This window comes from Armigeres subalbatus, chromosome 2 (assembly GCF_024139115.2).
Source record: "Armigeres subalbatus isolate Guangzhou_Male chromosome 2, GZ_Asu_2, whole genome shotgun sequence".
In the NCBI taxonomy this organism is placed as follows: domain Eukaryota; kingdom Metazoa; phylum Arthropoda; class Insecta; order Diptera; family Culicidae; genus Armigeres; species Armigeres subalbatus.
The window spans coordinates 122,974,385-122,997,077 of record NC_085140.1 but is presented as its reverse complement, the minus strand read 5'-3'; the positions used below and the strand labels follow the sequence as shown (position 1 = coordinate 122,997,077).

Here is a 22,693-nt window from a genome sequence, read left to right as displayed (position 1 = left end):
TTGAAACTAAATTCAATTTCAATTTAAATCGATCCTTAGTTTGACTTCAAAAAGCAAATAGTATTTGCGTTTGTATCGGAAAGTAGGATTTCTGGAACAAATGTTCGCCGAGTTCGAAAAAAAGCGTTCGCTGTCCGTCGAAGTAGGCTTGATTGTTTGTATTATATATTGGATTTGGACCATTTCTAAGTTTTCATTCAAGCAACGTATTTTCTGTGGCAATACTAGGTAGTGTCAGACACCTCGCTGTAGACGGAAGATGCACAGTGGAATCGCACTGGGGCCATAAGCTCACGAGTCACAACGAAAACACAATACTAGTAGAGTTCCCTATACTTCATTGCAGGCTACTGACTGATACTTCTACCAGCAGCAGTTACAGCACCTCCTATTCATCAACGGGTTATAGACTCAAGAAGGACAAGAAAGACACTTAGTGTCGATGAACTAGCCCCAAAGACTTTATCAAAGACTAACTAATTAATCATGGGTTTATCGGGGCAGGTCAGCGAAAGTCTAAGAAAAAAACATTAATCCAAAACATTCAGAAGTTGGCCAGCAGAAGTCCTGAAGGAACTCGGACCAAAACATAAACAATGGGGACGAAGAGCTCAGGATGACTAGCTCGGTGTTAGGAGGGCCGAGGAGATTAACGAGGCGTGCACACTATGTAATGAAAATTAAATTACGCGTAAAATAGAATCGCAAAATAAAATAAAATAGAAATCAATGAATTAAATCAATTAAGATTGAAAATCGTTTATTTTTGCGTCCTTTTTTATGCTCCAAATATGTGCATCAAAATGAATGTTAATTTACAAAATATTTCAGGCTGTGTAGAGAAATGCAGAAAAATGAATCGGATAGTGTGCGACTCCTCGTTGTAGACGGAAGATAAGTAGGAATAATGCGCCAGTTGGATGTATCTGCTCTTGAGCAATTCCAAGCAACAGCATCAAAATTTAAGAAAATTTTTAATTCATGATTTTCTATTGAGTTGAAACTTTGCACAGTTTTTCAATTTCATCTAAATCGTCATTTTTCGATATCAAATCTTCATATTGAGTCACGACTAACTTTTCAAAAGGGTGTATGTGAAAATGGTTCAAAAATATTTAAAAAGCTGCACAGCAAAAACGGAATGTTCGATTGTTATGATTTTTTCAGCAAAGTTAGACAACTAAATGGTGATTCTTAAGAAAATGTGCACAGTAAGCCTTTAAAAATATCATTTTTGTCACAAAAACTCAAATATCTCAAAACCCTATCTTTTTTCGAACGTAATTTTTTTAGGGAAAACGGTCCATTATATTAGCTATCTACCATAAAAATTTGGTGATGGTAAACTAATAAACAAAAAAGTTATGACATTTCAAACATTTCACAATTTTCACATATAGTAAACAAAAAAAAATTTCCGTGTATTTTTTTTTCAAGAATCGCAGTTTGATGCTGATTTTATTGTTAAGGGCCTTGCGTGAGTTAAACAAGTTGTTTGTATGATATTCCATATTTATGTATTCATCGATATTATGTATATTATATGTATTAATTAATCCTATTAATTATATAATTATTATCAGCACAGTTTGAGTATAGTTTTGCTTTAATTTTATTTTCCGACAATGGAATGAAACAGTGAAATTTTTGGGTTCCTTGGATCGTTTTCGCGTTATTAAATTGCTCGCTGAGCTCTGAAGCCTTTATTTCGTACTCTTCAGTAGTAGTAAAACAAAATGATAATTTGGTTAAATCTTTTTCTTTTCTACGATTTGCCCAATCAAAAAGTTCTTTCGCAGTTTTAATTGGATGCTCACGTTCTTTGGCTAAACTTGCTCTTGTGGCCATGCGCTTTATTGTTCCTCCAATTGCATCACAAGGACCTTTGCCATGTGATGTAGCAAAAATGCCATTCTGCATCAATTCCGTACATTGATTTAAATTGACATAGGCTCGAAAAATTCTTACGATTTTTGTACTGCGACGCTGCTCCATCAGACATGAAATATATCTTTTGACTTCTTTATGCTTATCAACGCGTAAAAAGTTAATCATTTTTTCAATGAACAAGTTTACGGATACTGAATCGTGTCTTAAATCTTCGGAAATTATAATAAAACTTAAGTGTTCAATTTGCGTACTTCCATTAAAATAAATAACGAATGGATGAATTGTAGCTTGTTGTACGTTCCAGTGATGGGACTGCACTTCATCTTGCAATACAAAGCTGTAATTTTCAGAAAAATCACAAATGACTAAAAATTCACCATTTTGTAATGTATTTTTCGTATTTTTAAAAAGCTGGATTGTTCTGTTTTAATGAAATCGTGAGGGATTAAACTTTCTAATTTCAAGCAAAAATATGACACAAACTCATCTACAGGTTTTACAATAGTTTCTATGTCACACCTATCCGTGGTCACCCATTGCTCAAATGATAACTGATCAATATATTTTTCTTCAAACTCAGCGAATAAAGTATTTTCCAATGATGAAGAATCTGGACAATCCGAACAAGATCGTAGATAGCAATTTGATGTTGTATTTTCACACAAAAGACTACCAGTTAACATTTTAATATCCTTTGTTAAATTGATTCTTTTCAAACTATGTAAAATAAGATTAATATTCTCATGGGTTGTGCACACACACATTATGTGTTCCTGAATTGGAAAGAAGCTTACATTGCCTTGGCCGAAGGCTTGCAAATGAGGAAAAACCTATTTTAATATTATCGTGAATTTCCTTGAAGCGTGTGTACGCTTCTTTCAAAGTCGTCATCATTAATCGTTTTTGGATTGCTTGACGCTTTCCATCTTTTTTTACTGATACATAATCTTTTTGACCAGGCATAGCTCGACTTACTTCATCATCTTCAAAATATTGAACTACTATTTCTTTTGTCTCATCTGTTAATGCAGTACTAGACCTAGTATTTTTGGTTGAAAGACAGTTATTCTTCAATTGTTTTGCCTCTTTTACTGTATTTCTATTGGTCTAAGTTTCTTATAGATGCTATGAATAATTAAATCAAAATATCATGAAAACAACTTGTTTAAATCACGTCCCTTAACAATAAAATCTGCATCAAACTGCAATTCTCGAAATAACTTACACAGAAAAAATTTTTTTTTACTAAATGTGAAAATTGTGAAATGTTTGAAATGTCATAACTTTTTTGTTTATTAGTTTACCATCACCAAATTTTTATGGTAGATAGCTAATATAATGGACCGTTTTCCCTAAAAAAATTACGTTCGAAAACAGATAGGGTTTTGAGGTATTTGAGAGTTTGTGACAAAAATAATATTTTTAAAGGCAAAAAAAATTTTTTTTTTACTTTGCACATTTTCTTAAGAATCACCATTTAGTTGTCTAACTTTGCTGAAAAAATCATAACAATCGAACATTCCGTTTTTGCTGTGCAGCTTTTTAAATATTTTTGAACCATTTTCACATACACCCTTTTGAAAAGTTAGTCGTAACTCAATATGAAGATTTGATATCGAAAAATGACGATTTAGATGAAATTGAAAAACTGTGCAGAGTTTCAAATATTTTCGAAATGGTCGCTCAGGATCGACTGACATGCCCCCGTGGAATGCCTCTCTTTTGTAATATCAATGAATATTGTTAGCTAGCGATATATTGTAGATACTTGTTGTTTAAATATAAGAGAGCTGCAGTTGCTGGCAGAAGTATCAGTCAGTAGACCGCCATAGGATAAAGAAAATTCCAGTCTTGTGTTTTCTTGGCGATGGGCGGTCAATGCAAATAAAAATTGTGAGCATAAACACTATTAGTAAGCCTGAAGTAAAAAACCAAAAGTTTTTGTCCCGTGTATCCCGGGATTTTCGGAATTTGAAAAATCATATCCCGGGAATCGGGAAATCCTGAATTTTCCTAAATCCCGGGATGTCCCGAGATGGAAACTCTACTTGCATTTCATTTTTGGTATGCAGAGCCCTAGTCCTGGTGTTGGGTGGGACTTTAAACAAATTTGACCCTACTGATCGAGCGTCTGTTCACCAAGGAGGTGCGGCTCCAACAGCGTCTGTTCTGGCATCCAGTGGCTGAGTATGAAATGCTTTTCCCCGGAAGCTATACCTAAGATGGCAGCCCCATCCCGGTGGATAGGGAAACTTGGGTCAACAACCTACTGTTCCCGAAACATCAATTTGTTCGAGAATCCGATAACGAAAGAATACGGACTGATTTTACGGCGACGACTCTTAGCGCGAAACAACGGACACGAATAGGAACATGGAACGTTTTAACCCTAGCCCAGAAGGGTAAATTGGCACAACTTGCCAATGAGTCACGCCGCATGAAGCTTGAGATCCTGGGACTGAGTGAAGTCCGTTGGCCAAACTTTGGAGAACACAGAACGCCGTCGGGACAAGTTCTGCTATACTCTGGTTTACGAGGTGAACACGCTCCCCGGCATCGCGGAGTTGGCTTCCTACTAAGCGCTCAGGCACACTCTGCGCTTATGAAGTAGGAACCTATAAGTGAAAAGATAATCTTTGCCAGATTTAGAACACGGGTCCGAAACCTTACTATAATTCAATGTTATGCGCCAACCGATGCTGCCGATCTGCAAGACAAAGAGAACTTCTACAGTCAACTCAATGCCGTCATAGATAGAATTCCGAAGGGTGATATCAAGATCTGTTTGGGCGACTTCAATGTGAAGATCGGATCCGACAACTCGAACCATGAGCGCATTATGGGACGCCATGGTCTCGGAGAAATGAGCGAAAACGGATTGTTCGCAGAATTTTGTGGTAATAACGACTTGGTGATCGGGGGATCGCTCTTCCCTCATCGACCGGTTCACAAGGTCACGTAGGTCTCCCGTGATGGCTTTACATAAAATCAAATCGACCACATCTGCATCAGCCGAAAATGGAAACGGAGTCTTCTTGATGTACGGAATAAACGTAGTGCCGATATCGCGTCCGACCATCACCTCCTCATCGGCGAAATACGCCTGCGCATTGCGCGGATTCGTCGGTAGGAGGAAAGAGTTGGACGACGATTCAACACACGCCGACTGGAAGATGCCACGGTAAAACGGTCCTTCGTTAAAGAACTGGAGACGCGTGCTGCAGATATTCCGGAAGGCAGCGTGGAAGACCAATGGACCGCCATCAAGAATGCCTTCATCGCCACCAGCGAGAACAATCTGGGTGAACTACGCACCCAAAGAAAACAATGGATCACCGATGAGACCTGGAGGAAGATAGAGGAGCGAAGAGAAGCCAAAGCCGCGATTAGGCTATCCATGAGGACATTCAGCGATGGGACTGACAATCGAAATCAAAACAAAGTGTGTATGCAGTTGAACGGAACTCACTTCTGGTGTAAACCGCGCTTAACAATTTCCTTTGAATTGTTCTGTCAGTCCGGTCAGAATCTGTCAAATAATCAAGGTAAACAAAAATCGTCAGCTGTTCGCAGCTGTCTTATGGATTGCCTTATAGAGCGATCGAAAACCAGAGGAGCCAAAGTTTTAGCCCGTCAACGATACGCGGCTCTTGAGAAGGAAGTAAAACGCTCATGTCGACGGGACAAGCGAGCGTGGGCAGACTCTCTGGCCGACGAAGGAGAAAGAGAGCCGCCGCAACCAGGGACATTTGCCTCCTCTACGATATCTCACGACGCTTAAGCGGGGCGAAGATTAATGCAACGATGCCTGTGAAAGACGCCAGCCAGGCCGTCATCACCTCGGCATGATCTGCCTAGGATCCGTCGTATAACACGCGTCAATACCGAAGCTCCATCACTGCTAGAGATTCAAACAGCCATCCAAAGCATGAAATCGAATAAAGCCCCAGGGGTCGACCGCATATGCCGCATGCGATAACTGGCGAGGCATTATGCTGTGTACCGTTCTCAAAGTTCTGTGCAAAATTATCCTAGCCCGGATTCAGGAGAAGATCGATGCGACTCTCCGGCGGCAGCAAGCCGGATTCCGTGCCGAAAGATCCTGTGTGGACCATATTGTCACGCTCTGCATCATTCTGGAGCAGGTCAACGAATTCCAAGAGTCCCTTTACTTGGTATTCATTGACTACGAAAAAGCTTTCGACCGTCTCAATCACGAGAATATGTGGGGCGCCCTGAGACGCAAGGGGGTTCCTGAGAAAATCATCTGCCTCATCGAAGCACAGTACGAGGCCTTCTCGTGTAGAGTGCTGCACAATGGGGTCCTGTCCGACCCTATCCGGGTCGTAGCTGGTGTGAGGCAAGGATGTATTCTATCACCGTTACTGTTCCTCATCGTAATCGATGAGATTCTGGTAGATGCGATTGACCGTGAACCAAACCGCGGGCTGTTATGGAGTACCTAAACGACTTCGAATTGGCTGATGACGTTGCACTCTTCGCGCAACGGCGCTCTGATATGCAGAGTAAGTTCAACGACCTTGCTGAGCGCTCCTCTTCGGCAGGCTTACACACTAACTTTTTCTATTTCGAGCTCGGCAAAATTGGGCACCGCTGTAACTCAGTAAGCTTCAAAACTGAACTTCGGTAGAAAATTTTGATTAATACTGATTATTAGCAAAATATTTGCTGTATCTCAGCAACCGAAACGTCAATTCTACTGAGATCTAGGCAAAAATCATGTTTGCTGAAACTCGGCGGTGCCCATTTCGGGATAATAAACAAAAAATGCTGAGATCTCGGCGAAAAAAATCAAGTGTGTAGTAATCAACGTCAACAAAACCAAATCGTTGGATGTAAACACGGTGACCCCTTCCAGTTTCACAGTAGCCGGGCAACCAGTGGAGAATGTTGAAAGCTTCCAATATCTTGGTTGCCAAACGGCGTCAGACGGCGGTACCAAGATCGACATAGGCGCACGGATCAAGAAAGCAAGGGCTGCCTTTGTGAGTTTAAGAAATATCTGGAAAAACAGGCAGATAAGTGAACGCACCAAAATACCAATTTTCAACTCTAACGTGGAATCTGTGCTGTTATACGCTAGCGAAACTTGGTGTGTATCAGTGGAGAACACTCAACGGCTGCAGGTGTTCATTAACAGATGCCTGCGGTATATAATTCGGGCCTGGTGCCCTCACAACTGGTCTCAAACAACGAGCTCCATCGTCGTTATCACCAGAGGCCGATGGCAACAGAAATTCGGGATCGGAAGTGGGGCTGGGTCGGCCACACTCTACGTAGGGGCGGAAACGAAATCTGTTAACAAGCACTAGACTGGAACCCAGCGGGACATCGCAGCAGAGGCAGACCCAGAGGCTCATGGCGGCGAAACCTCAATAAAGAAATAAAAGAAGTCGACCGAAATCTAACCTGGCAACAGGTTAAAGCGATAGCCGGGCAACGCTCAGGATGGAGATCTTTCAAGTCGGCCCTTTACACCACCGGAGGTGTACAGGATCCATAAGTAAAGTATGCAGAGCCCCATCCTCCCATAAAATAACTCGAACTTTCAAACATCAACGCTTTGAAATTAGTTTTGGCCAAATTTCGTATTTTTTTATCATTGCACAGCGCGAAAAACGTTCGGGAGGGGGCATGGTTTGGTTGCCTAGGGACAATTATCGGCCCGGTCGTTCCAGTGGGATCTTGGCTTCCGGTCTACCGACACTCCGATAACCCAGGGTTCCGCATTTGTTTTGTTGAAATTCCCACGGAAAATTATATGGAATATTCGTTTTCCATGGGAAAATGTTGGTTCGTTGGAATGTTCTATTTTTTTCAATCAACTTTTATTAAAAATGGGATTGTGCTGATGAATAACTGATGGTTGTATTTAAACTAGGGATCTGTATGCTGTAAACTGCACTCAGATAAATAGTTAATTTTTCCCACTAATCGTATCAAGAAATGATGGAAGGCCATTCTTAACATTCTTGAAATTGTCATTATATTAAAGTAGTATCTTTCACTCAAATTTTGAGTAGTCCCATTTTCAATGAAAATCTGTTCAGTTTTACAAGGTTTTAATGAAATTTCTACGTAAAACTGATTCGAATTTTCAATAGAAACTGTTTTCTGTTGGAAAATTTTGGCATGTTCCATATATTTTCCAAATAACTTTCGGAAATTCGACCGGAAATTTCGGAAATTAAGAAACCGTATTTTAAAACTAATAGAAACCTCTTAGGAATACCTAGTAGTTTGTGCAACTAGTTACAAAAGGATGATTTTTTCAGCACAAGTTGTACGTACGAGTGCTTAAAAAATCGAGTTTTGCAAAAAGTTGCACACGATATTTTTTGCAATGACGAAAAATAGGCTTTAATATGATAAATCTGTACCAATTTTAATTTACTCATTTTCATTCAAATTCATTCACATTCAAATTCAATGTTCCCGTGCCACATTGCATAGTTCAACAAGCCGTGAAACAAAAGATGAACTTGCCTTTGATCTCATGTCCATCAAACTATTTCATTTATTATGCGACGCAGAGGATACACTATTTGAACACTTACCCAAAGCTAATTTAGCAAAACGTAGTCATATAACTAGAACTACTGTTCTTATGTTGCTTTTACATTATAGTGTTGTAATAAACATTATGCAACCCATTTGAGTTACATAATGTTCACCAAAGCACCCATTTCGTTGGAATGGAAAAGTAGGCCGTTTTATCACTCAAAGACGTTACAGTTCGTCCAGATATTATGATCAGGAATTGCAAAATAGTAGTTTGTGCAACTAGTTGCAAAAAGATGATTTTTTCAGCACGAGTTGTACGTTTATCCAACGAGGCTTGCCGAAAAAATCGAGTTTTGCAACGAGTTGTACACGCTATTTTTTGCAATGACGAAAAATGGGCTTCAATATGATAAATCTGTACCAAAATTGTATAGTTTAGTTTAATCCTCACGATCATTTTTACCAACAAATCATGTTGCTGCAGAGAGCAATTAGATTTCATGTTATAGTGCCACATTGCATAGTTCGACAAGCCAAGAAGCAGAGTTGAACTTGCTTTTGAAAAATTTTGATGTCATGTTCATCAAACTATTTAATTTATTACGAGGCGCCGAAACACTATTTGAGCACTTACCCAAGCTAATTCAGCAAAATGTAGTAATGTAATTACTGTTCTGATGTTGGTTTTCCATTATAGCACCCAAATGAGTGCTATAATGAACTTTATGCAACTAATTTGAGTTGCATAATGTTCATTAAAGCACCCATTTCGTTGGTATGGAAAAGTAGGCCGTTTTATCACTCAAAGACAAACTGTAAACCAGGTATTATGATCAGGAATTGCAAAAAATATATTTTAGTTTTAGGAAATTTAATTTCACATCAACTTTAACCAATGCCACAACCCGTTACTGATCTATTGAATCTATTGCAGATGTCCCAAAGGTTTCTCGGGCAACAAGTGCGAGAACAAAGCGATCGACTACCACCCAACGACATCCAGCAAGCACCAGGACTGCTCGTACGGTTATGGATATGGAGGTTACTATTGCTAAAACAGGCTTTATAACACCAATTGTTGAATTAACATATTAGACACGAGAAGCAAATGATTCCCATTTCCCAACCAGCAAAGCAAAACAAGTCCCCTCCGATGAAATGTCCTTTCCCTTATTTCCCACTAGTCCTATCAGAACCCACAAAATTACGAATTAGTCTTTTAGTATTGTTTTCACGAAATGGATCAAATTCAGCGGGCGGCCAAAAAGGAGACAACAAGTATTTTGTTTTTGTTTTTTAGTTAATTGAGTGTGCGTGTGTGAGCTTCGGAAGGAAGAGAAAACGCGAGTTCATTAAGAGTTAATAACTGGTGCAATCATTCGCGTGAATGTCATTTCTCATTTATTAGTTCGTTTTTTATCGATTAGGAACCCAATGCCAAAAATTAGATGTAGTCATGATTTTGATTCAACGACCGTGCTAGGAAGAAAAGTATCTAATAGCAACCTTTTTCAAACTTGTAAATAATGAAAACGAGTTATGTTTTCTTTGTATATTATTTGAGAAAGAGTCTTTTCATTATATAATTATGAATTTATAGTACAAATTTGTGTATATTGTGTAAAAAAATTATTTATTACCGAATAATACTGAAAATGTTATTCTAACATAAGCCAAATATTTATAGCTCGAAGAAACATTCCAAATCATGGATAAATCAATTCAGCTAACAGAATACAAAATGATTCGATAATCAAAACCGTTCGACCAAACAACCGATACTCATTCTTTAACCCTTTTTAATACTAGTTTTAGCGTACCGACCAATTTTTAGCAAAATTTATTCCGTTTATTGCAAGTCAGACAAAAATTCCGGAATTTCTCCAAACAAAAGTTTACCCCAGAATAGGAATATCTTACTTTAACAATTGGTGTTATATGTTTATGCTCTCTACAGCCAACTTCGAACAGACATCGTTCTTGAAGTACTATTACTGATGAACAAACCAAACGAACGACTATCCCATCCTATCCCGTCCTATCACAATTCCTACTTTTTTCATTTATTTCCACAAACACGAGATTATACCGAAATAGCAGCACAAGGAGTCATCTACGCCACGCTTGCCCCCACAATACGGCAAATCTATTTGTACTTTTTTCAACCGACTTTCTCTCAGAAGTGATTGTAAAAACAATTCAAAATTCCAGCGAACAAGTGCAAATATGCAATTTCCGACAAGTTGGCCTAAACTGCACGAAGCAATCTATAGGGTGCTGGTTCAGGGTAGTGGTGCCGCAGCCTATTTCACTACACAGACAAGAAAGCATCACTCGAACGAAAACAACAGAGGTAGGAACGCATTGCACCAAGTGCGCTTGCATTAATTTTGGCTAGGTGGCGGTAGTTTTCCTCTCTGCAGCTTCCCATTTATCGAACTTCAATACTGTTTTGGGTGACGGTGCTTTATGCTGACTCGATAGAAGCCCTCATCCTAACCTCAAAACTCAAAACATTCTCCGGATATTTAGCTACACAGATTACCCAGAAAACAGATGGAAAACGCTATTACTCAAGATGGATCGGATGATTGTTACCACTTAATTGGTTAGAAAGTAAATGAAAGGTTAGCAAAGTCGACAAACGATTAATTAATTTGGTAATGAACAAAACCCATGGCCATATTCGATTCCGAGAGGAAACAAAAAAGTAAGCGAACAATTTAGGCAAAACCTTGTAGCCAAAACCGTTGTAAAATTATGTACATATGAAGAATGCCTTCGACTAGGTGATTAAAAATTGTAAGTATTACTTCAAGCAGCTGTCCTGAGATTTGATACTATATCTGGAACAAAACTCCTATTGCTTACGAAATCGAAGCTGTAAAGTTAATATCAGGCTTATATTTGCAAAACTTGTATAGACTATTTGTAGAACGAATTTTGTTATTTGGACCGTAGGAACAGAAACTAATTTATTTCAATGTGTTGAACATCGATGGAGTTAAGGCTAGAAGAAAAGAAAATTGTATAAAAATTGTCAAAGAATATAAATCATGCATCATCGAAAACATACGTTAGCAACATCAAACAAGATATGGGCGACGATGGTTAACGCCAATAATGAAAGCCTTGAAGATGAATAAAAGCGACAAATATAAGAAGAATATTTCTGTGTTCATCTGTTCACATGCTTGATTCTCCAATAACAACTAAAATAGGCTCTTTGCTAACACACGAACGACAACAACCCCTTTGAATTATATACTAATCAATAATTATACAAAAGCATCCTGGATGAATGAAAAAGTATCACATGAATCTTGAATTTTTGTGACTCGAGTCAAAGCCTTTTCAATTTCAATGGGCTTTTTTTCACCTCTTTTTTTCTCACCTTTTTTTCTCACCTCTCTCCAAAAAAGCGGAATTTATTCAAATTTCAGGAACTTTATTGATTTCTAGGATTGGTTCCGGAATTATTCCGGTTTTAAAATGGGTGTTAGCTTTTGGACATTTTCGGAAATGATTATTTTAGATATTTTGATCGGAAACGACGCATAAACTATGCCAAGTTTGATCAGGAATTTGATCGGTCTAAAATATGGCCTGTATTCCTGGTACGGGATCCATTTACGGAAATAGGTAAATACCATCATGTGACACTTAAAACTTCATGATTTCATAAATTATTGCATTCTATGGTCGTTTTGTACTTCCTAGACCGTATTTGAACCGATTAGAACCGATGAACGGATTTACCGAGTACGAAGAAAGTAATGCGTCGCACCCTTGGCGGATCATGCCGACGGTTGGATGTTGAAACTCGGAGAAGTTGTTCAAAGTGCTCGAACTACCTTTTTAGCTGGTTAGTTAGACGCTGAGAAACTGATCTGTCACAGCTTAGTCGGCCAGGGAGTCCATCCACGCTCACTTACCCCGTCTTAACGTCTTTATCTAAAGTCGAGTACCGATGACGAGACTTGTGTTTGACTGCTTTAGTTCCCCGCTCTATCGCGGCTTTTCGCTTTCTCCTCCCGTCGCTGAATCCGAGCAATGCGTATTCGGATATGAGTCCGCGACGTTAGGCATAATGGACGTTAGGCATAACTGATGATAGGCATAACGTACGTTAGGCATGATGGACGTTTGGCATAATTCTGCCTTCTTTATGTCATGGGTTGTTCTTTGGGTCATATTATGCCTAACGTCCATTACGCCTAACGTACTCATGCCTAACGGCGTATACCCGTCGGATATCACCAATCAGAAGGTAATGGTGTCAATGCTGCATTAATTCTGGACATCAAGATTTTCGATTGATCTAGGTATACGGAATAAATTTGATTTTCAGTATATCCATCACGAGAGACCAACGCAAAGTGACTTTTTACACTTGTCAATAAGGAAAGAGCGATCCTCCGGTCGCCATTTCGATATTGCCACAGCTCACCATTTTCGCTAATTTCTTCAAGACCATGATGTCTCATAACACGCTCGCAGTCCATGTTGTCAGAGGTGATCTTCGAATTGAAATCATCCACGTTGATCCTGATATCATTCTTTTGAAATGTTATCCACGACGGCATTCAGTTCACAGCTCTTGTAACTCGACAGAATCAGCAGCGGATAACAATGCAATGGATTATGCTGAGGTTCCTAACCGGTATTCTGAATCTGAACAGAATCTCATTAATCAGTACTCACTTCATGAGCGCCGCCTCTGCCTGTGAACGAAGCAGGAAACCAACTCCTCGGTGGCGGAGAGCACTCTCATATTACCCCGAATGCCGGAATAAAACAATACTTGTCTCGAATGACGGTAGTTTGTGTTCTCCAAAGTTTTGCCAACGGACTTCACTGAGCAACAGGCACACTACCGTTCTAACCGACAATATTTGCCCCAGTAATCAAGTCGAGCTCCAATTCTTATGATGCGCTCAAAGCAACGATTTAACAGATGTAATTTAATTCAAAGCACGGTGAATCGTTTTTCCCCGAACCAGAGCCTAAAATATTCATCTTCAACTTCGGTCCGAATTTTGACAAACATCGCATGAATATTCAAAACATAGAATGACATAGTCAGACGACTACTCCACCAATTCATTCATTCGACTGTCACTGAGTGTGCTTACTATGTGCAGAAAAAACATAATTAGCATTAGTACATTCAAAGTTAATTGCCTATATGCCGGGTATTAAGCCACCCGGAGTGGAAATTAATTACTATGTCTGAAACTTGATTATGCATATGTACAACATGTGATAGATTTAGTTCGGAAAAGGTATTGGAGGGTAACCGCCCCTTCGGTGGGGTTTGATCCCACGACCCCAGTTCGCATGACAGGTGCTTTCCCTACTAAGCTACGAAGGACCTCCGTCGTCCACCGCAGCTTAGCGGGTACTGATGAAACCAAATTCCCAGCAGCAGGTACCAGCCGATCTCTCGCAATACATTTTCAGAACTAACTCTCTCAAATGTATTTTGTACACAATGTCAACCAAGTAGGATGAGTATTTAATATTGTCCGGCTCCTACACACTTGCTTCATCAGCAACGGCGCTCAATGAAGTAGGGTTGTGTGAGGTTGTGCCAGTTTGGTCGTCAGATCCCAACACGACCACACAAGCGAAGAGAGATCGCCACTCGAGATCAGTACATTCAAAGTTAATTGCCTATATGCCGGGTATTAGAGAGTTAGTTCTGAAAATGTATTGCGAGAGATCGGCTGGTACCTGCGCTGGGAATTTGGATTCATCAGTACCCGCTAAGCTGCGGTGGACGACGGAGGTCCTTCGTAGCTTAGTAGGGAAAGCACCTGTCATGCGAACTGGGGTCGTGGGATCAAACCCCACCGAAGGGGCGGTTACCCTCCAATACCTTTTCCGAACTAAATCTATCACATGTTGTACATATGCATAATCAAGTTTCAGACATAGTAATTAATTTCCACTCCGGGTGGCTTAATACCCGGCATATAGGCAATTAACTTTGAATGTACTGATCTCGAGTGGCGATCTCTCTTCGCTTGTGTGGTCGTGTTGGGATCTGACGACCAAACTGGCACAACCTCACACAACCCTACTTCATTGAGCGCCGTTGCTGATGAAGCAAGTGTGTAGGAGCCGGACAATATTAAATACTCATCCTACTTGGTTGACATTGTGTACAAAATACATTTGAGAGAGTTAGTTCTGAAAATGTATTGCGAGAGATCGGCTGGTACCTGCTGCTGGGAATTTGGTTTCATCAGTACCCGCTAAGCTGCGGTGGACGACGGAGGTCCTTCGTAGCTTAGTAGGGAAAGCACCTGTCATGCGAACTGGGGTCGTGGGATCAAACCCCACCGAAGGGCGGTTACCCTCCAATACCTTTTCCGAACTAAATCTATCACATGTTGTACATATGCATAATCAAGTTTCAGACATAGTAAATAATTAGCATTGTTTATGTTGAGGTTTACCGTTGAAACCAAACCAAGACGCTCTGGAAGAGCGCTGAAATATGTGACAAATTACTTTACTCATTTGAAACGTGTTTAGATTTCAGATAATTTATTAATTTGTGAAATATGCATAAATATTCAACTGAATATTGACAGTCCAGAGCCGACTATGAATGTGTCTGGAAGTGAGCTGACAAGTGAAGAAAGGTGGACTTCATCAAAAAAAATTCGATTATTTCATACTCTGCCCCGAACTAAGCTTCTCCTCTCGATTTTGAATGTTATCCGATTCAATTCTATGAAAGTCGAAAAAATCGTCTACTGAAGCTAAATTTTTCTCCCTATCGTTCGTTTCAAATTAGGAAGTGGTGCGCTGAACAGTGCTCCGCAACATTTGATCAACGCCCTTTTCTTACTGAGAAAAACAAATGAAGCCAATGATTGATGATTCAACGCGAGTACACACCATGATTAAACCCGCGGTCGTCCTCTTCTATGGGACAAAAGCCGCCGCTATCGCTCTGCAATCGATTCACATGAGGTCGATATCGCCCACAGCTCAGGATCATATGCATCATATGATGATGATGGTGAGTCTGCAAGTTGCACTCCCTGAATTTATTTTCAAGGATCAACCGCAGGCTGAACATCTGATCCGTCGTCGATCGAAAACCTGCCTGATATTCGCTGTCGAAGTACCAATTGATGTCTAAGTCTGTAAAACAGAATACGTTGATTAAGCCTTGTAAGCCAAGTTTAGAAAAGTAATACCTCTGTAATTTGCACACTCTATTGTGTACCCTTTCTCATAGATAGGACATAAATGAGGCTATCCAGTTGGTAGGCAGTTCTTCATTTTCCGTAAGTTTCTGACTAATGTCAATTGTTGCAGCTACTCACTTACAAGTTTGAGAAGCTCGACCGGGATCTCGTCCTTCCCAGCAGATGTTCTATATTTCAATTCTCTTAGAGCCTTCTGAACCTTATCCCGCGTTGGTGGTTCTTCAGTCGTCGAGTATGACCATCGTGCTTCTAAATACACGTTCGTTTTCGCCATTCAACAAATCCTCAAAATACCCCATCTGACTGCCACCATAGTCTTGTCTGTCAGCAGATACCCCAATCGTTCATTGCCCTTGGCGTGTCATTAACAGTCGCATAAAACCTCCATATATCGTTTTTTCCTGTACGGATGTGCCACTGCGACCAGTTGTTAGACATATTTTGGCATTACCGGTATCCTTAGTGTATAAGTGCATGTCGAATTACTCCAGTGCTATTAAGAAGCAATGCATTATCGGTTTCGATACAGATTTTGTTTTTCTCATAAGCTTCAGAAGAAATAAAGTATTGTGCCAAGGTCCCGCTATTTAGACCCTCGCTGAGCGTTATCTCATAAAAGGCGCGCCTCTTATCAATCAATACTTACTTCCACTATGAGAAAACTAAAACAGTAATACTGTTATTTGGCCATGCATCGGAGCCCTAGCCATATCCGTGTCTTGCTTCTAGAATATCACCAGTAAAACACCAAACCCGGGATTTAGCTCTATCTACAAAACCATTTCAATCTAGAGAATTTGTTGAGTAACAAGAATCACCGTGTGTTCCTCGAACTACCAATGCTTACCAGTTCATGAAAAGTTAGTACGTATTTATTGCGACCGTATTGCACCCCCAACTAGATTTTTTTCCGGCAGTCAGTTCAGCCTAGGACAATGACTCCGAATATGTATCCAAACATTCAAAATTATAAACGACCCTCCAATTTACCTTCGAGATTTCTTCAGACATGCGCGCTCTTCAAGAAGTTCATTACTCATCGTTCCTAGATGCCTTTCGAATAGTTTAAAAGAATCTTATCGTTTACGAGCCGTACAAATTTGGAATGATCTACCTCGAAATCAAAGGAGAGAAAAAAGTTTTTCTACTTTTAAAAGAAATTTGAATAATTTATTTAGTGTACAGTCTTTGGTATCAGATGTTGCCTAGTAGTATAAGCTTTGAAAATCAGTGAGTGATTATTTGTGTTACTATATGGAGTTTGTTAATAAATAAATAAAATAAAATAAAGTTATTTTTTTTATATTTCAAAAACTGATATGTTGGTATAGAGGACTAAATACGATGAATCTCTGAAATACCACAACTTATTGTCCCAGCTCGAAAAATCGATTAGGCTAGGACTCGGTTTGGTAGATCTTACACCGTAAAACACTACGTAAAAGTGATCTACCAGCTTTACGGGAAATCGTTTCTATCCATGTTCGCCTGCGCTTCAGCTATGGGGTCATACATTTATTATGCAAGCATTTTTGTCTGGATTTTTCTGTAGATATCACATGATTTATGTATTATAATGCCCTATAATAGGTATATTGTAATATTCTAGAATTCGCGAAACTTTCAGAAGTTGTCGCCATGAGACCTATGCAACAACAGCCCTCAAATTTATTTCGGCATCTATGAAAATTCTTCTCAACAAAACCTTAGATGCCTGCCATTGGTATATGAGACCGATATTTCAACATAAAAGAAGCTCTTATGAGCCCGAAAACATGAAATTCGCTCACTGCATCACTGAGAACGTATTTTCTTATATTATTCTGAAAGATTTTTAGGATGCCGAGTTGTTTGTTAAATGGAATAAGCAGGGCAATAAACTGCCCCGCTAAACTTCTTCCCTCGATTATTAGCTTGAGCTTGAGCTTGAGCTTGATTGACTGCTCGTAGTTGCTACTCCATTATGACCAGATCAGCTGTTCTTCCACAGGGAACCAACAGATGTTTGCTTGGGACTCATCTTCAATGTACAAGTACTGGTGATCTCATTTGTTAAGTCATACTGGCGCCTGCCACGTCAGAATGCAAGTCAATGTAGGGAAGGGGGAGGAAATGATGTTGCAATCACTCGCCCACTGCAAGCCGAATATACCTCTGCACTTGTCACGAGTTCATGCGGAATTTGTTGGAATTTCTGGGTTAGGCTTTTGGCTTAGGACTAGGACTAGGAAGGCTTTTGCGGTAATGGACTACAAAATGTCGACAGGCATCTAGCAATTCTGTTCCAATCTCATCACCAAATTTTAATATTACCCAGAGCTCAGGTTACATGATTTCAGGTTAGCATGACATCATGGTCATCGATGTATTGAAAATGAAGCAATATTGATGTAAAATATCTCCAAAGTTATATACGGCACTTGTCATAAGACGAGTTTGTACAATCCCATTGAATTCCACCACTTAATTGTATCTTGACAGATACGTATTTCGACCTCATACGGATATACTCCTCTTATATACGGATTGGTAGGGAAAAGTTTTGAAGGACTACGTAGGTCTTATGACGTAAATTCCTGAAAGTTTCGCGAATTGTAGTATAATGTCACTATAAGGCATGCCTATTTTTTCTAGATAAATCATCAGATATCTCTGAACTGAGTAGGATGACCTGAACTTGGTTTGAATCATGCCTTACACTTGTAAACGATTGTAGTTCTGGTGAACTGAACTGAAGAAAGTTTTGGATTGCCTTCGGTCTACATAATGTAATGTGGGAAGATTGGTATCTTACCTTGACAGGCATCTAAGGATCTGTTGAGCAAATTTTTGATAGAAGACATAAACTTTTTGAAAGACGTTACGACCTCACGACCTAATATTCAGAACGTTTTGCGACTTCTAGAATGTCACCATGATATAATAAGGATATTTTCGCAATAACATCTGATGGTTTGAAATCCGGCATACGCTTTTTCATGATTGTAGATTTGAAGACCTGAACTTGAGAACGTTTTGAATGGCCTTCGGTGTATTCAAATTGGCATCCCATGTCTTGTCAAGTATCTAAGGATCTGTTGGGAAGAGTTTTGATAGATGTCGGAAACATTTTGGAAGCCTTGTGACATCAACTTCAGAACGTTTCGTAAATTCCAGAATATCACTATGAAAGTTGCTGAAAATCCCTACATAAATATTCTGATATCTTTGAACCGAGCAGATTGATCTAAGATTGGTGTAAAACGCATTTTTTTTTAAATGCAAGAAGATTGATGTCAAATATCTTCACAGGTATATAAGAATTTTTTGCGAAGATTTTTGATAGATACCGTAATTCGGGGAAACATTGACTGACTATTTGATAATTTCAAACTTGTTTTAAAAATCTGTTTTTGTCGAGTTTTTTGATTTTTAATGTAGAATGACATTGATCATCAATAGTTTCGAAAATTATCTATTAAAAATTATATTGAAAAAAAAGAGAAAAAACGTCTCTTAAAGAAAAATCCACTGAAATTTACGCTAGAAATCATGCACATAAATGGAACGCCATTATCAGCGTAATTCCACGCAAGGTATAGCCTAAATGTATACAATATTAGACGTAAAACGTCAGTATTGCATGCAAGTTGTAAGCAAACTTGTTAAGAAGAGGACCATTTCTGCGTAAAATAGCGTAAATTTCCGCATCTCAAGTTTTACGCGCTGTTTACTTTTCATTATATTTTTCTGTGTACCTAGATGAAACAAAAGAAGAATTAACTAAACTAAATTATGGTAATCGAACAGTTTATAGAAGATTCGGAGACCCATTATTAGGGTGGTTCATAGAATCGATTTTGCTCCACCACGCTCATCTGATTCTTTACCATGTTCTGAGTGTCCTCTGAAAATTTGAGCTCATTTGGATTAAAACTGATTTAGCACAAGCTGTTTCAAGTTTGCATGCACATTAGTATGGGGAAATTTATTTTTTCATTATACTGTTAATGAAGCTTCCCCATTAAGCGCAGGTTAAAAGAAAACCTACATAGCTTGAAGGAATACTCAACAGCTTTCACCCAACGAAAACCGCATGTTGATTAATCACCCCAATAATTGGTAATCGATTTTAAGACAGGATGCGAATCTTTAGTCATGATCGTTAAACTTCTTTGAGGGCATCACTGAAATGTGCAGTGCAACATAGTAGCCTGAATTTGTGTGTGCTATCTTTCGCGCCACGAGCAGCAATGTTGCCTGTTGATGAGTTACATAATTAGCTCCAGAAAACCACGGTATAGATTAAATTCGATTACTAATTATTGGAACGATTAATTGAGATGCGGAGATGAGTGAAAGCTGTTAAGTATTCCTTCTAGCTATGTAGCTTTTCCCGTAACACGGTAGATCACTTTGACGTAGTGTGTTGCAGTGTAAGATCTACCAAACAGAGCCATTTTTCTAGCCAGGGCAATAAGCTGTGGTAGGATTCATCGTATTTAGTCCCCGCTACCAACAGCAGTCTCAGAAATAAAACATAATTAATGTTACCTTGCAGACAGTTGAAAGACTCGAATTCCTCTTGTTTGAGGCTAAACTGTATGCAGCGGAAACAACTTTTCAAGCAATTAGTTAAAAAACCTCGATACCCGGTCCTAGGCTGAACTGACTGCTGGAAAAATCGAGTTAGGGGTTTAAATACGTACTAACTCTTCTTGGACTGGTGAACAATGGTAGTGAGAGGAACACACGGAAGTTTTTATTACTGAACAAATTCTCTTGCTTGAAATGGTCTTGTAGACAGAGCTAAATCCCGGGTTTCATTGTTTTACTGGTGATATTCTAGAAGCAAGACAAGGATGTGGCTAGGGCTCCGATGCATGACCAAAAACAGTATTACTGTTCTGTTTTCTCAAGAAAGGGTTGATTTCCTATTGATAAGGGGATTGCCTTCAATGGGATTGCTCTCTATGAAGGGTCTAAATAGCGGGACCTTCTCATGGTGCTCTTGAGAAAACAAAACAACAACTGTATCGAAACGAATACTACATTGCTTCTCAATAACACTGGAGTAATTCGACATGCACTTAAACACTAAGGATATGGGTAACGCTACAATAGATCTAATAATTGGTCGCAGTGGCACACCCGAACAGGAAAAAAAAATAGCTGTGTAGGTTTTCTTTTAACCTGCGCTTGATAGGGAAGCATCATTAACAGTATAATGAAAAAATAAATTTCCCCATACTAATTTGCATGCAAACTTGAAACGGCTTGTGCTAAATCAGTTTTAATCCAAATGAGCTCAAATTTTCAGAGGACACTCAGAACATGGTGAAGAATCAGATGAGCGCTGTGGAGGAAAATCATTTTTTTGAACCACCCTAATAATGGGTCTCCGAATCTTCTATAAACAGTTCAATTACCATAATTTAGTTTAGTTATTGTTTCATCTAGGTACACAGAAAAAAATAATGAAAAGTAAACAGCGCGTAAAACTTGAGATGCGGAAATTTACGCGTATTGTATATGTGTATATGTGTAGTAATCCTTATCCGATATTCTCGTAATAAGTCCCATTAAATCTTCTAACAATTCGCCATTTTTTTCAAAAGTTTAGCCGGAACAAATATTATTTTCTTCTTCTGTCACCGCCTCCTTCGATTTTTTGTGGCCTTATTTTATTATTTGAGGGGAAAATTCAGAATTTGATTGGAAAATAAATAAAATATTGAGCTTTCCCAGAAAATTCTGAATGACAACTAGGTAATAAGTTTTTTGTTTTATCAATTTATTATTTAATTTTTTATTTACCATCCCCTTGGTTATCCATAGATCAACGTGACAAAAGAAGGAATTCATATTTGTTCCAGCCAGTTTGAAAAAAAAAGTTAAAATTTTCACTTTTAACGTCTATAAAGCAAGCGCCTTACGGTCAATCCTCACGGAATCCAAAACTGAAAGCACTCGCGTTTTCAAGGGTACCCCATCAGTACTGCAAAAGGTCGTGATCGTCATAAGACAAAGTGCAAAGCGCCTTTTTCTAACTCAGGCGACCAAATGAAAGAATCGTGGGATGTTGTGCTTTATTTTAAATTAAAAATATCTAAATTGTTTCATATTCCTCTAATTCACCCAGTTGAAAGTGGTAATAAATACAAAAATAAAGCAGATAATGCACACTTTCATGCTCTGTCACAGAATAAATATTTTTTGAAATTTTTGTGGCATGCCATTCATCCTTTGCGTTTCTATTGGCGCTCTGATGTTGCATGAAGACGAAGAAGCAGAAAGATGATAATTGAACATCTCCATAGGAAACCATACGAAGAAGTTTTTAAAACTCCTCTCTAAAATTATAAAAGCAATTTAATGAAAAACGGTAAGCAGCACGTGATTAGACTTTTTTCTACTGTATAATAAACAAATATTTTTATTCGAAATTTTATTTTGTGATATTACACTTAACACACAGTATAAGAAAAGTCCAACCCTGTACTGCTTACCGTTTTTAATTAAATTGCTTTTAGAATTTTTGAGAAGAGTTTTAAAAACTTCTTCGTATGCTTTCCCGTGGAGATTTTTTCGATTGTCATCTTTTTGCAACATTATTTACGATTATCTTCTCCATGCAACATCAAAGCGCCAATAGATTTTGAAAGGGACAGATATGTAAACTTGTCGCCCGATGTTTCTCATTGAAAATGAGAAATTGCAGTACTGCACCCCATTAAAAACGGAAGTCACGCACAACCGTCATTTTTATTATTACACGCATGCTGTGACGCAGCAAAGCTGAAATAATAAAAATGACAGATGTGCGTTGCTTCCATATTGAGTGTTGTGTTCTTGAAACGTGAGAACATTTAGTTTTGGATTCCGTGATGATTGTCCTTAAGGTAAGCAATTATAGTAGGAATGCCTTACATTGAGGCGAAGTGATTCGATTATATCGAGAAAGGCATCATCACCGCTAGTGGAATAATCTGGGTTTGCAATAAAAATCTATGTTTTGTAACAAAAAATATGGACCAACCAAAAAAAGTAAGATTACCACTTATCACACA

The 22,693-nt window shown here is 38.8% G+C and overlaps 1 protein-coding gene across 5 annotated transcripts in view; it reads left to right on the top strand.

The window, feature by feature from the left end:
* Positions 1 to 22,693, top strand: part of LOC134210782 (protein vein) — a 282,155-nt gene that overhangs the window by 236,797 nt on the left and 22,665 nt on the right. For 2 of the 5 annotated variants that reach the window (XR_009978861.1, XM_062687040.1), the window contains exons 6-7: positions 9,350 to 9,456; positions 10,627 to 10,768. Coding sequence is in view for 4 of the 5 variants with exons in the window: in XM_062687040.1 (XP_062543024.1) it covers positions 9,350 to 9,456; positions 10,627 to 10,768 (249 nt within the window). In the remaining variant the exon portion in view is untranslated. Of the gene's footprint in view, positions 1 to 9,349; positions 9,457 to 10,626; positions 10,808 to 22,693 lie in introns of those variants that run through there. The other 3 variants (XM_062687043.1, XM_062687041.1, XM_062687042.1) reach the window with 2 other exon arrangements.